Source organism: Schistocerca gregaria, chromosome 2 (assembly GCF_023897955.1).
Source record: "Schistocerca gregaria isolate iqSchGreg1 chromosome 2, iqSchGreg1.2, whole genome shotgun sequence".
Taxonomy (NCBI): domain Eukaryota; kingdom Metazoa; phylum Arthropoda; class Insecta; order Orthoptera; family Acrididae; genus Schistocerca; species Schistocerca gregaria.
In genome coordinates this window covers 491,306,651-491,322,559 of record NC_064921.1, presented here as the reverse complement: position 1 = coordinate 491,322,559, position 15,909 = coordinate 491,306,651, and the positions used below count along the sequence as shown (strand labels likewise).

General features: G+C 40.1%; 2 protein-coding genes across 3 annotated transcripts in view; both read right to left on the bottom strand.

The window, feature by feature from the left end:
• Positions 1 to 15,909, bottom strand: part of LOC126327949 (brachyurin-like) — a 226,800-nt gene that overhangs the window by 111,922 nt on the left and 98,969 nt on the right. The window lies entirely within an intron of this gene.
• LOC126327897 (brachyurin-like) overlaps positions 1 to 15,909 on the bottom strand; it is a 141,911-nt gene that overhangs the window by 111,922 nt on the left and 14,080 nt on the right. The window contains exons 4-5 of one of the 2 annotated variants that reach the window (XM_049995930.1): positions 12,935 to 13,080; positions 982 to 1,080 (exon numbers count right to left, since the gene is read on the bottom strand). The exons of the other annotated variant lie outside the window; for it this stretch is intronic. Of the exons in view, the coding sequence (XP_049851887.1) occupies positions 982 to 1,080; positions 12,935 to 13,080 (245 nt within the window). The remainder of the gene's footprint in view (positions 1 to 981; positions 1,081 to 12,934; positions 13,081 to 15,909) is intronic. 2 annotated transcript variants of the gene reach the window in all.

Sequence of the window (15,909 nt, the reverse complement as noted above, 5' to 3'; positions counted from 1 at the left end):
CCTTCCCTCAATCACCTACGGCTCTGCCCACAGCAAATTCTTCTAAATGATCAATCACATGTAGCAAATCTAGTTCGAACTTTTTGCAGACGATCCAGTGCTAAGCATGTGTTTTCATATTCAGACGGTAGTTGTCCTGTTGTACTAACTCCTATGTATCAAGTCTTTATAACGCACTGCAGGCCTTCCAGAGCTATGCTCGAAAAGGGCACATACGCAGCATGTAAAGTATCTCGTAGGACAAGACTCATCCACGAACCTCATAAATGATACCTATATATTCTTAATTGGAACTTGTATTGAGGTTCGTCTTTCACGTATCCACAAAAAATTTATGCTGCAATGTTAAAGAGCTGTAGCACTCTTTTACAAACTAACTTCAGTTAGCTTTATGTGGTTTCGATAGGTATTACATTAAAGCGTCTCTCCTGTATTACATTTAGTTATCTACATAATTCGGAATATCTTATTTAAGCTGACACATGACGATTTTTTAAAGATACATATTCAAATGTAAATATCGTGTAGCTCGTGACTTTCTATCGCTACCTGATGCTAATTCTTTTCTATTCTCTGGATGCATCCAGTCAGAAACTTATGAAATTGCCATTCCTTGTTGATCATGTGCTAGCTATTAGCGTTAACTGCTTCTAATTTCTGCCGCAGTATGAGTACATTGCTTTCCTGGAAGCCTGACGGCGCGTTTCATATCTCATACGCCACTGATTTTAGTGATCCAGAAGATACTTCCATGAAACTTGTTGCGTTGAGAACATTACTCAGTTGACATTAAATTCACTCATCGTGGAAAATTTGACGTATTGTATGACATGAGACAACCTATACAATAAATGCTGACTCACATTTTCAAACTATTACCGCTAACAACATTCGATTCCCTCACACCAACTTTCAGGATGAGACGGAATCAATAAAAAGTATAAAAAGTAGTCGCCACCTACGTAGAACGCGTGTACTTACTGTCGGTATTGAGGCCCCAGCCGCTGACCGTAGCGGTCTGGCCCTCGAAGCTGTTGCCCGCCTGTGAGCGAGAAGGCAGGTTCACCAGTCCGATGTAATCTGTAAAAATAGAAATATATTTTTATATTTCTCGTTATACCCCTGGAACAATCAAGACGTAGGACTCTCTCGAAGAATGAAGTCACGGAAGCAATGAAAATACTCTCTGAACTACGATTCTAGTAATCAAGATACATATGGACGCATTTAGTACGTAAATGAACGGACGTCTCCATAACGTAGTTGATCGGGATAATCACGATTACTTCGAAAATATGAGCACTCGACCTACGGTTTCTGAGAAACCAAGTGTACTTGACGGTAAAATTAAGACAGTTATGTGCGAACCACCGTGTGCGGTCCCTATCTGTTTGTAGAGAACTGCTTTTGCCGAAAATTTACCATGGCATTTACTCATTATCAGTGAATCACAGAACATTAACAAAGACAACTGATGCCCCGAACAGACATTCGTTTTGGTATTCCTTGTGACTGATCTTACTGCTAAAAAAAGAACATAAACATTCTGTTCTAAAAAGTAGCTTCATGTTTAGAGTTATTTTGTATAATTGAGTTGGCTCAGTCAAATAATTCAGAAGTCTATGCATAGAAAAGCATTCAAATATGCAAGACATTATGCTAAAAAATGGCCGTGGAAGAAGTGATCAAGTAGGGAAGTCGAAACTAATCATACTGTTAAATTGTATTGAAAACGAGCCATTAAAATCGACTGAAATATACATTATTATCTCTGTAACTGTAGGTAATAATTATCAGAACATGATGAACGAGAAATACACGACATTGGTGTAATATTCCACAATATTTATTTTTATAGAAATCGATTTTCGGCTGTTACTCTATCGCCAGGTACATGCGTAAATACGTGTGGTTGTGAAATTACTGCGCGGTCAAATATGTGAAGCTTGGGGTATCTAGCGAGTATCTAAGTTTGTTTTCAAATATGACAGTTGGTAATATGTGCTTTAGCACTAAAAAAGAGTTTTTCAGTAAAATACGATGTAAAACTATTTAACTTAGGTAAAATATGTGACAAAATGACAAACTACGTAACAAATTATAACAATTTTTTTAAGTAAAAAAAAAATTGTTGCACAAAATATATTATGCGTAATTGCTTTATACTTCATAATACTACCGACCGACGACCAACCAAAGTCGTCCCCACTCCAATCATGTGTGTTGGCAAACATCGGGCGAGTCATGGCGGTCCGGACCTCACTGCTGCCGCGCCCCGACTGAACTTGTGCCGCGTGCCAACTCAAACACTGCCACGTCCGAACTAACTCAAAACACACGACAACCGGGAAGTAATAGCTGTCCAGCTAAGATAATACGGCAGGGCCTATATCGATAAGCGCTGCTGCTGCTGCTCACGGGCAAGCAAGACAGCACCTCGGTGACACCAGTAATTGAAAATTAACATAACGAGGTGGCAGTACGGAAGAAACAAGATGTAAAATAAGAAACGGCACGAACACCAGCCGCGCACGGCTCAGTGCCTTTTCGTGGCGATCTTCTACAGTGACGCCTTACGACAGCGTCTAGGTCGTGGATGAAGTTACCACTTAATTCTCTGAAGTGAAACTTCTCCCCTTAAACAGTTGCAATTTGTCATAGTGTTACTATTTAACTCCGAAACCTAAATGCTACCACTATTGCTTGCTCTCCACTTTGTGTCTCTGATTTCCTATCTTAGAATGCCCTTGATGGCTCCAAACAGTCTTAAGCGTAACAGCGTACAAGTCATTATGTCGTCAATGTATGACAAAATAGTCTACCAAGAACAATGAACGGTCCGTTAATGCAATTTCTCAGAAAATATAAATGTAGTTCAAGCCAATGCATTATCAGACCATTAAAAATAAAAGGATTACACCTTATACGTTGCATTGCACTGGTTATACAGATCGACGGGAACAAAGATGCCCCTTTTTACGCAGTAAAAACACAATAACCTCTGTCTTTAACAATCTTCACATTTTAAACACTGGGAAATATACACGGAAGCTATATGTCCTGCTGATACTTACAAAACGGAAATGGGAGTACGCTGAAGTTTCATCCAACTGTGGACGCTGCCAGAGTGGCAGTACTGTTGTGTTAACGTTCGAGAGAGGAAGACGTGGATGTGTAAATCATATGTGCTCCGGTACAGGCAAACGATGTGCGCCGAAAAGCGCGAATCGAGAACTGAGCGCCGATGTGACTGCCTGACTGCTGTAAAAATTCAAAATAGCCTTTTCTTCTCTTTCCTGCTTACGTAGTAGCTATTTTCCGTAAGATGTCACGCTTTTAGTCGTCTTGAAATATGTATCTGTTTGCAGTCAACCGAGCACCAATTACTTATGTGATTCTCTTTCAGACATGAGCCACTTGTTTATGAAATCGTTGTTTTGTCATCAGTCGAGTTTGCATTATCCAGTAACAGCCTCACAATAATAAAATTTACCGCTATAGACTTAACACAGCGCCATTAAAAGCACACGGCGTCGCTCGTAGTGTTGTGACTATGAAAAATTATTTGGAAGACTGCAAATGTGATCAGCTGCATTTCGCAGTAGTGTGGCTGTATTTGAAGAGTTCAGATACAATGATGCGAAAATGCTTAAACCGGAAAATCAGCTTAGTTAGCATAAACTAATACTGAGTTGTCGACAAAGTACGAAATAATTTCATACATTCTCTTAACTCGAAAAATTAATCTTTTGTGATATACTGACAGACTGTCTGTCTGCAATCGTGAGACCCAGATTAATTCACTCTTAAAATAAAGATGGGGCTGCTTAAGGCAGCTGATGAAAAACGGAATTCGAAAACGTCTTGTTAAGGTAGTTATCAGCTTGTACAAACTTAATATAATGCATGACACGCAAACGTTGGCTTATTTATATTTTACTCCAACGGCTTCGGACATAAATTACGTTCACAGTCGTCGAAAAATTAATCTGCAGTTTTAATATGTAGTATCGACTACAGATTAATTTTTCGACGACCATGAACAAGGTTTCTTCCCGGTTGAGCGCACAATTTCGTGTCAGAGACATGTATGAAGTGTAGACTGCGTTGCTTGTTGGTTCCAATAAGCTAGGTGGCAGAATGCTCCTGTACCAGGAGCTTTTTGCGTGGAAAAACTGTTGAACTGGCGACAAACAAATGGATATCGAATTTTCCGCATATAAAGGCTGATTATAACATTAATGAAAACGAACAGCATAGAGTTGAAAATTTCTGGAGTGATGCTAACCAAGGTTTATCGACTACGACTACAGATATGATGCGGCAGATGTTTTCAGCGCCAACGATTTTACGTCAATTTGCGCCTGCATACCCAATAAAACTATATCGCTTAGGGGTCAATCGTTTTCAGGGAGGCTAACCTCTAAGGAAAGATTTATGTCATTGGTAACACTCGCAGTTATTCAAATGCTCATTCGAATGGTGACGTGAATAAAATGGTGGACGATATCGAGCAGTTTGTCAAAAATTATTTGTATAGAAAGACATTGCAAAAGACAACAACAGATTTTTTCCGAAAAAAAAACGAAAACATATTGCTTACGGACTTCCGGTCTTAAGTTTTTTCGTCAAAGGTAAATGTCAGCAGAAGATCGAATTCTCCAACATAATTTGACGAGATCGAAACTACGACGTTATTGAACTTTTCTGCGTACAACTTTAACACGGAATTCTATTAACACTAAAAACAATTTCGGTCCCCTCAGTTTCGTGGTATGAATTTTTCACCATACTCTTCTTAGAAAATGTCCTTGTCCTTTTTAAAATGCATAGAACTAGCTACATTTATCATACGTTGCCTGGCACGAGTAAATAATTTTCATTTACCGACACTCATTCAGCGCATAATGTGTAATGTGTGAATGCATATTTCAACCGAGAAATATATTTTTGGTTTGAAGTTCAATTTTTTGTTTTATTCGCTCAGTTTAGCAGTTACTTTCTGTTTTCAGCACTTGGTCACAGCTCTATTTTCGCACCATTTAAAACATTAGGTCACTGGGTAAATAATTTTTGTATGTGCTATTGAGGGCGTAAGCTTACATTGTGAAGGCAAGTGCGAAAATAAAATTTTGTTTTCTTTTTTCTTAGTCATCAGTCTTCTGACTGGTTTGATGCTGCCCGCCACGAATTCCTCTCCTGTCCCAAACTCTTCATCTCAGCGTAGTACCTGCAACCTACTTTCTTAATTATTTGCTACATTTTTCTAATCTCTCTCTTCCTCTACAGCTCTCTCTAGTACCATGGAAGTCATTCCCCGATGTCTTAACAGATGTCCTATCATCCTATCCCTTCTCCTTGCCAGTGTTTTCCACATACTCCTTTCCTCTCCGATTCTGCGCAGAATCTCTTCATTCCTAATTTCATCAGTCCACCTAATTACCGCCATTCGTCGGTATCATCACATCTAAAATGCTTCGATTTTCTTCTGTTCCAGTTTTCCTACAGCACATGTTTCACTACCACACAATGCTGTGCTCCAAATGTACATGCTCACAAATTTCTTCCTAAAAGTAAGGCTAATGTTGGATACTAGCAGACTTATGTTGACCAGGAATGCTCTTTCCGCCATTGTAAATCTGCTTTGATGTTCTCCTTGCTCCGTCCGTCATGGGCTGTTTTGCTGCCTAGATAGCAGAATTACTTTACCTCGTCTGCTTCGTGACCATCAATCCTCACGTTAAGTTTCTTGCAATTCTTATTTATCTACTTTTCACTACCTCCGTCTTTCTTCGATTTACTCGCAATCCATATTCCGTACTGATTAGACTGTCATTCCATTCAGCAGATCATGTAATTCTTCTTCACTTTCACTCAGGGTTACAATGTCATCAGCGAATCGTATCACTGATATCCGTCCACCTTGAATTTCAGTTGCACTCCTGAACCTTTTTTTCATTTCTATCGTTGGTTCTTCGATGTATAGATTGAACAGTAGGGGCGAAAGCCTACATCCCTGTGATACATTTTCAATGCGAACACTTCGTTCTTGGTCGTCAATTCTTATTATTCGTTCTAGGCTGTTGTACATGTTGTACGTAACCCTATTTTCTCAGAATTTCGAACATCGTGCCCCGTTTGACACAGCTGAAAGCTTTTTACAGATCGGCAAATGCTTTGAACGTTTCTTGAGTTTTCTTTAGTCTTGCTTTCATGATCAACTGCAACGTCAGAACTGCCTCTCTGATGCCTTTATCTTTCCTAAACCCAAACTGATCGTCATCTAATACATCCTCAGGTTTTATCACCGAAACGTAAGTCGTCCCATATGATAATACGCAGATTCATGGAAAAGAAAATTAAAGGTAAAATTGCAATGCAATAAAAGTATTTGACATTCTAATCAGAATCACAGCCTGGTTCCAGCAGAACTAATGTATGCTCTGCACTTCCCAGAACTCTGAATACCATTCACAGCTACAAAACTAACAAATGTTTACTGCACTCTGTATCCATGGACAGTAACAATGGAGTGTGTCCTCATTTGTTCACTGCGTTCTATAAATTATTCGTAGTAACAAAGAGCTTGCAATACAAGATATGTGTTTCACACTAGCGAAGAAAAGCAAATGGTCATAGCTCTTAAGGTACGCATTTTGGAGCATGTATTTAGTGGATTTTTTGTCTTGTTTTCCTTGATATACCACCTTTCAAAATATTTTTAACACCCCATATATCCTCTTTTCCAGTGAAATACAATTAGCGCATAAGGCGTTATTTTGGCAATGTCATACAGTCTATTATGTGAAGTTACGTCCTGATGTGTTTATTTACAAAGATTCGGTATTCAACCCCCCCTCCCCCAACCCCCTAACCCCCCACCCTAATCCCTCTTTGGTCGGAACACAAGCTCTGATATGTCAGAAAACCTGCAATGGCTTTGACAGTGATTCATAAGTCCCAAGTTAGCGCTTAATGATTTAAGGATTTGGGTTAGATCCTCGCTCCTCCCGAATCCCAGGCCATTGTCTCCATAGGAGGAACTTGCTCGTCCATTGCCTCCGTATGAGAAATTTTCTCGCTGAAAGATGTGTGCACTAATGAACGTTCTTTGATGGCATTAGTGAAGTAAAAGTGCCGCCAATAGCATCTTCAGATCAGTAACCGTAGATTTTACGACTGGAATGCATTAAAGTTCCTCGAACTTTATATTTATTGTTGCTTTTGTCGTCCTCACCCCAAAGATTACTATCAAGATTAGAAACATAGAAGTAGATATCCTCGGTGTAGAAAAACAGCTTAAATAACTTAATAAAGCCAAGACCTCCGGTCCAAATTGTATACCAGTCAGGTTTTGGAAAATTGCTCAAGTCACACCAATACGAAAAACCTGAAGTACAAATAATCCACTGAATTACAGGACCACATCACTAACGTCGATTCGCAGTAGAGTTTTGGTACAAATACTGTGTTCGAACATTGTGAAGTAGCTCGAAGGAAACGATTTACTGACACAAAGCACGGATTCAGAAAATATCGTTCTTATGAAACACAACTAGCTCTTCATACTCATGAAGTAATGAGTGCTATCAACAGGCGACGTCAAATTGATTCCATATTTTTAGATTTCCAGATGGCTTCCGTCACCGTTCCTCACAATCACTTCTAACCAAACTGCGTGCCTATGGAATAATGCCTCTTGTACGACTGGATTAGTGGTTTCCTGTAGTAATAGATGGAAAGTCATTGAGTAAAACAGATGTAATATCCGGCTTTCGTCAAGGAAGTGTTATAGGCCCTCTATTGTTCCTGATCTATGTTAACGACATAGGAAACAATTAGAGTAGCTGTCTAAGATTGTTTGCAGATGATTCTATCATTTACCGTCTTGTAAAGTCATCAGATGATCAAAGCGATTTAGATAAGATATTTGTATGGTGCGAAGATTACTGAAAGAAATCAGCTAAATTTCGATTACGCAATGAGCCACACAAATCTGAAGCCTGTAAATTCAGTTAAATTCTTACCGACTACAATTACAAATAACGTAAATTGTAACGATCACATAGATAATGTTGTGGGTAGAGCAAACCAAAGACTGCGATTCAATGGCAGAACACTTGGAAGGTGTAACAGGTCTATTAAAGAGACTGTTAACACCGTGCTTGTCGGCCTTATTCTGGAGTATGCTGTGAGGTGTGGGATCCGCATCAGGTAGGACTGACGGATAACATCGGAAAACTTCAAAGAAGGGAAGCTCGATTGGCATTACCGCGAAATAGGGGAGGTAATGGCACAGACATGATTCGTGAATTTGAGTAGCAATCACTGTTTTTATCGTCCATCTTTCACTTCCATACATCGGTGCACTCCATACAAATACTTGCACAAAATATCTCCTCACACTTAAATCTGTACTCGATGTTAACAAATTTCTCCTCTTCGGAAACGCTTCACTTGCCATCGTCAGTCTACGTTTTGTATCCTCTCTACTTCGACCATCAGCAATTATTTTGTTGCACAAATAGCAAAAGTCATCTACTATTTTAAATTTGTTTCATTTCTTAATCTAATTCCCTCTGCACCACCCGATTTAATTTGACTACATTCCATTGTCCTCATTTTCCTTTTGTTAATCTTCATCTAGTATCCTACTTTCAAGACACTGTCCATTCCGTTCAACTGTCTTGCAGGTCCTTTGATGTCTCTGACAGAATTACAGTGTCGCCAGCAAATCTCAAAGTTTTTATTTCTTTTGCCTGGATTTTAATTCCCACTTGGTTTCCTTTACTGCTTGCTCAGTATACAGATTGAGTAACATGGGGGATAGGCTACAACCCAGTCTCACTCCTTTCTCAACCACTGTTTCCCTTTCGTGCCCCTCTACTCTTTTAACTGGCATATGGTTCCTGTACGAATGGTAAACAGCCTTTCGCTCCCTGTAGTTTACCCCAGCCACTGTCAGAATTTGAAACAAAGCATTCCAGGTAACATTGCCAAAAGCCTTTCATAAGTCTACAAATGCTAGAAACGTAGATTTGCCTTTCTTTAATCTTTCTTCTAGGATAAGTCGTAGGGTCAGTATTGCCTCACATGTTCCAGCATTTCTACGGAATGCAAACTGATTCTCCCTTCTACCAATTTTTCCATCGTTCTCTATAGAATTTGTGTTAATATTTTGCAACCGTGACTTATTAATTTAATAGTTCGGTAATTTCACACTCGTCAGTAACTCTTTTCTTTGGAATTGGAATTGTTATATTGTTCTTGAAGTTTGATGATATTTTGCCTGTCTAATACATTTTGCTTGCCATATGGAAGAGTTTGCTATGGCTTGCTCTCCCGAGGCTATCAGTAGTTCCAACGGAATGTTGTCGGCTCCCGTGGCTTTGTTTCGACCTGGGTCTTTCAGTGCTCTGTCAATTTGTTCACGCAGTATCATATCTCCCATCTCATCGCTGTCTACGTCCTCTTCCATTTCTATAATATTGCCGTCACTTAAGGGGAGTCTGAACGATCCATTTCCACCATGCTAATTTTAGCAAATAGAAGGAACATGTTTTCTAAAACCATTAAACACATTACTCTGAAATCTGGACTACATGTTTACTGACTGTTTCTCTACAAAGTTATAACGCTATGTTAAGAAATATTTATTGATTTTTATTTTACAATTTTTTTAACATACGCTTATCTTTTTCTCTAAAATTTTGCACTTTTTCTTCTATAATTCTTATATTATACAATATTTTTTTTACAATTTGATATAAAAATGAAGGAAAGGAAGTAAACAATATTGTTATAAATTTCATTGGTATAGTGTTTGCAGTTTTTGAGAAAATGTTCCTCAAAGATGGAAAATTTTAAAGTTACAGGAAATACCTTCTAAACTTTTTGAATACATTCCTGCCCCATATGATGGATTATCAGTATCCTCGTCTTTTTCCAGGGTTAATTTCCTTTCACTGGTCTTTTCTTCCCTTTTGCTTCGTGTTGTAGGTTTTTGTCTCTTCTTCCTGCACCTCTTAGTATATCTTCATCAATTAGCTGCATTGTGGAAATGGTGTTGTGTCCTGTTTGGAAACCTAAACGTGTCACCACATCATATTTGATCATGTTTCCTTCATTGTATGTTGCCACTGCATCATACACTACAAAATGCAATGTTTTTATCTGAACAAACACTCTTTTGGGAATCCAAATAGAAATTAAATTATTTATACTTTTATTTGGATTTTGTGTTTTCCCTTGCAAACACTTTTCCAATAATCTTGGCTTCGATAAATCACTGAATATGGGCTTGACTACATCAATTACAGCATTCGTCAAACTGTTTTTATTGGCATAGTCCTTTCCTGATTGGTACTTACACCATGAGTCATCACCAGTGGGGCACAGTGCATGTTGTGGGTGCTCATTTGTTGATGCAGTATGAAAAAATAATGCCCATACTGCTCTCCTCATATGCTCAATGCTTCTCGTATTTCGCCTAACAGCACACCCATAGCGCCTCTGCAATTTATAAATTGCTTCATCTGACAGTCTTCCTCGTCCTCCAAGAGTCTTAACATCGTTAAGCTCCTGGGATCCTAATGTCTGCTTTAGTTTGCACAAGCGAATCCCCATGCACTTCCACACATGTCCAGTGCACTCCTGTTTTTTAATGTGAATGTAATTGCCATAAGGTTTGAGTTCCTCTACAGCCTTATATCCCTGAGAATCACCATCTCCTAGATAGTTAGTGTATCATACATTATATCACTCCTGTGATCTGGAAAAATTTGCTTTTACTCTCTCTACTTCCATCGCACCACTTGTGCAATGAAAATTTGCTTCACAACTTCCACTGTGTTTGGCCTTGGTATTGCCCTTACATCTACAATGTTTTGAGAGAACAGCAACATCAATTACTTTGCAACTTTCTCCACTGGTAGCTGTCACAACTCCATTTAGAAATTTATTACCTCTACATTGCCCTGATTGATCTAAAACAACAGTTAAATTTCTACAATTCCCATTATCTGTCACAGCTACTTCAACTGCTTTCTTCATTGTTGCTTGAGCAATATCTTCAGCAGACGATCCCATAAATTCATTATAAAATCCAAACTTGGTTGGTGATTTCGGTAAGTTCATAATTCCACATAAAATTGTACCTGCAGCTCTGGCCTTGCCAATGCAACGCAAGCCATGCACTAGCTTAACATTTATATCATACACCTTTTTCCACTATTACCACTCCGAGGAATACTGTTAGAATTAGAAAATGAAACTTCTGCAGTACATATGTTACACTTCAATAACATTTTAAACCAATGTATGAAGTTATTTTCAATTCCAGTCATCTTTTTTTCCAAATTTAGTATAATATGTTATGTTAAAAAAATTAGAGAGCAAGAAATTGTAAATTATTTCATTCACATCATTACTGTCACTTTCATAGTTTTCAAATTTTTCATGCTGCCACAAAGTTTCTTGCTGGAAGAAGTAATATCACATTCATTTGGAGTAGTCGGTGAAGCAGTTTGAGCAGCATCTCCCTTCGAAACAACAAGATATTTCATCCTCTACTCATTGTGCCTTTTCTTAAACACTCGATTGCTGAAACTGGGCATATTGATATCCACAAACCAAATACGTAAAACAGGTAAGAGCAAAATTCGTCAAATACGCAAAATTGAACAGCTAAACAACAAGAAGCAAACTCCACAAGTCAACGTACACGGTATAGCGTTTATGTTTAGCGATACGAACAGTCACTTGTCACAGAGATAAAGCCATACAACGTTGGAAAACAAAACACTGTCTAATTCCGCAAAGATACCGTGCTTGCAGCCAGCGAGCAGCGCCGTCAGAGGTGGTACCCCAAGTCGCTACAACCGTTTACGCGGCGCGTCAACTTTGCAGCGAGAAAATACACACTTCGAATTGACTTAAAAGGGTGAAACTTGATTTGTTTTATTCAGAAAACTCCAAATCATTTTATAATGGTAAAACCAAGAAAGGTCGATTTTGTCATTTTCATCGTTCCTGCTCCCCTCACGTCACCGTTGTGTAGACCTTCTACATACTCCTTCCATCTTTCTGCTTTCCCTTCTTTACTTATGACTTGTTTTCCATCCGATCTCTAGATATTCATATAGGTGGTTCTCTTTTCACTTTAATTTTCCTGTATGCGGTATCTACCTTATTCCTATGATATATGCTCCTACATTCTTCAGTTTGTCCTCCAAGCATTGCTGCATATCCATTTTGTACTTCATGTCGATCCCATGTTTGAGGCGTTTGTGTTTCTTTTCGCCTGTTCATTTACTGAATTTTTATATTTTCTCCTTTCGTCAATTAAATTCAACATCTCTTCTGTTACCGAAGGTTTTCTACTAGCTCTCGTCTTTTTACCTACTTGATCCTCTGCTGCCTTCAATATTTAATCTCTCAGAGCTACCCATTCTTCTTTTACTGTATTCCTTTCCCCTGTTCTTGTCGATCATTCCATCATTCTTTGCTGTTTCTTCACTTTAATCAGCAGTTGATGACCAATAAATTGTGGTCAGAATGCACATCTGTCCATGGGAAGTCTTACAATTTGAAACCTGCTTCCTAAATCTCTGCCTCACCATTATATATCCTATCTGAAACCTTCTCTTGTCTACAGGTCTCTTCCACGTATACAGCCTTCTTTCATGATTATTAAACCAAGTGTTAGCTATGATTCAGTTATGCTCTGCGAAAAATTCTACCAGGTGGCTTCCTATTTCATTCCTTACCCAGTCCATATTCACCTACTATTTTTCCTTGTCTTCCTTTTCCTAATGTCGAATTCCAGTCCGCCACGACTATTCTATTTATGCAATGTGTACAGTGATAAATTTTTAGATAGTGTTGGAAACTATTTGTCTATATGATAATGTATCCACATATGTGTTGGACTTACTGTTTAGCGGGACGTTGGTACCCAGGAAGACAACGGCGACGTCGTATTCGGGGTGCACCGACGCCGAACCGGTGACGATGGTCACGCGGCTAGGCTCAATAATGCTGAGACTGGTGAGTCCAAGCCTCACCTCCCACGTGCTGAACCTGTCGCAGCAGAAGAAGGTTACAGCACAGGTTAGCGTGACGAAGTAAGAATATGCTGACTTAATAGTATTCAGGAGAATTTTCTTTCTTCTTCTTCTTTCAGACAGCGTTAATCTATACTATTATAGGCTCTGCTGTACTCAAACTTTGGAAATTTTATGTCTGTTTTACTTTTGTGGTCAGATACTCTTCTTGTCGCCGAAGTCATTTGTTACCTCAGGGAGGGAAGTCGTGTGCTCAACTTGTCTGTGGATCGTGTATTTTGTATCTGCACAGGGCGTAAAAACGCCATGAACCGTCACTGTCGGCACAAATGTAAACTGTGCTAGCTGGAGCTGGCTCGACTACATATCTGGGGAGCTGAACCTCGGAAGAGGGAAAGGAAACTCGACATTCGAGTCGATCTACCAGGGATGCAAAGAGTCTGAACAATGCATAGAGATAAGCATGGAGAAAAACACAAAACGTGACCAGCGCGAGGAACTGAACAACCAAGCTCCAGAAACAAAGCACAGAGCGAGGTGAACGCCCCAGACAAGGAAGTGTAAATCAGCTTAAAAACGCAGCGCTGGTCTATCGCTGCAAACAGGTAAACTCCTGGGTCAGTGACCCTGCCTATAAAATGCTTTGAGCGCGCCTTTAGTGGCAGCGTGTTACACTATTATGCAGTTAAACCTACGATATATCTGCGTCCACATCGATGTCCACAAGCGGGAATGCTAATTCTGTCACCCCTGAAAAGGTCACGGAGTGGCGGGAGAAGGTGCAGGCTGGAGTGACGGATGGTCCGTCTGCATCAGTGGGGATGAGAACAAATCCACAGGCGAGCGGCAAAAGGAAGGCGCTGGTTCTCCATGTAGTCCGAAGTGGGAGTCGCGGGATCAACACCACACTACCCTGTTCTGTGGGTGAAAGGATGGCCAAGGAAACGGTGAGGGCGGTGTGCACGCTGTATCAATTTAGTCCACAGTCTGCTGACACATAAATCCATTCATGTGAAGCAAGAGCTGGTGAGGGCTCCGAGGAGGGCGGGGGGGGGGGGGGACACGGGTAGAGGGGTGGCTTCTCTCTAGGCACTTGGCCCGCCTTCAGAGCAGAGTATGAGAGCAGAACTACTCCGCATTCTGTTTGAGCAGTTTCTGCATCTGCTCATGCTGCAGCTTTTTCTGCGGTTCCTGGGGTCGCAACTGCTCCTACTAGCACTGCAAAAATACCATCTCCATGATGGCCACCAATTAAAACTACAATAGAAAGAAAAGGAAAAGCGTCACACGCATAACAATATCCTACCTACGGGTAGAAATATGCCATGACCGACACCGTCGCCCTGCTGACTCATAAACCCATTTATGCGAAGAAAATGCTTTTGAGGGCTCTGCGGAGGGGGGGGGGGGGAGGGCGGGCACTGGTGGAGGGGAGGCTTCTCCCTAGGCACTTGCCCCGTCTTCAGAGCAGAGTGTGACAGCAGAGTGTGACAGCAGAGCTACTCCGTATTCTGTTTGAGCAGTTTCTGCATCTGCTCGTGCTGCAGCTTTTTCTGCTGTTCCTGGAGGCGCAACTGCTCCTACTAACACCGCAAAAATGCCATCTCCTTGATGGCCAACATTTAAAACTAGAAAAGAAAGAAAAGGAAAAGGCTCACATCCATAACAATATCCTACCTCGCCACTTTTGCATCTGCTCAGGGGTGACAGCTCCGCAAAACCGCTAATCTCGGCACAAATTCTTGCAATCTACACTAGCTGACTAGAAAGCCCATGACCTGAATCCCCAGAAGAAGGAATGAAAATTCAGAATGTGAGCTGATCTATTGGGTGAACAGAGTCTGAACACTGCGTATAGACAAGTGTGGATGAAAACACAAAACGAGCGATGTAAATAGACTGAACATATAAGTAAACGGAAATAATGGAGGACAGGTCCGAGGTAGTTGAAATCACTGTAAGAACTGACGGACGTGGCTTATCGCCACCGACAGGAAAACACATGGATCAGTGGATCTGTAAAATTGTGAACTTTGGACGATGTGTATCGCTGAAGCGCAATTTCATCTTACAGGCGGCAAGAATAGTAAACATGAGACATTTCGGTACCAGGACATAAAGGCTTTGTGAATTTCACTCCGTGTAATCAATTGGACCGTAAATACGACTCGAACACAGACACGAGAACATCATATCCACATGTTAGCATTTCAGAAAGGGCGCGTAGATGGGCCCAAAGAAGACGGTTGGAGTAATCGAAGCATTCATCCGCTTGACCTTCATGGGGTGGGTGCACGCAACGACTGTGGTTATATTGGGTTAGATAGAGCAGCAATCAGTCGTGGAATTAAGTTGTTTTAATATGACATTTATAGTCACAACGCAGATCAGATTTCGACCTGTGTCAGGTAATTACCAATGCAGTGCGGAATTGTAGCAGTTGTTCGTGCTCAAGTGAATGCTTACACAGTTCAGCCATGTTTTCGACTGTGTAAGCATTAGGTGGGTAACCTTATGTCGGTAAGTTGTCTTTGTGTCCAGTGGTTAAGTACAGAAACTGTAAATCTATAGTGCCATGTATTGTAATTATTATTTTGTCTCCCAGATTTATTTATGTTTGCTTGTGTCGAAATCATTTAATTGTTACTTTCTTGTTTTAGCTCTGCTTGTAGAACTAAATTGGGGTAAAAACTAAGTTCTGTTTAACTGTTATTGACCTATTGCAAGAAATTTTATGTATATTTGTTAAGCTGAACTCACGAATGCACAACCCCCAGTCCTAATCCAACGCCACTGAAATGCTATGTAACCATATATAAATAGTGGCAACTAGAATAGCAACACC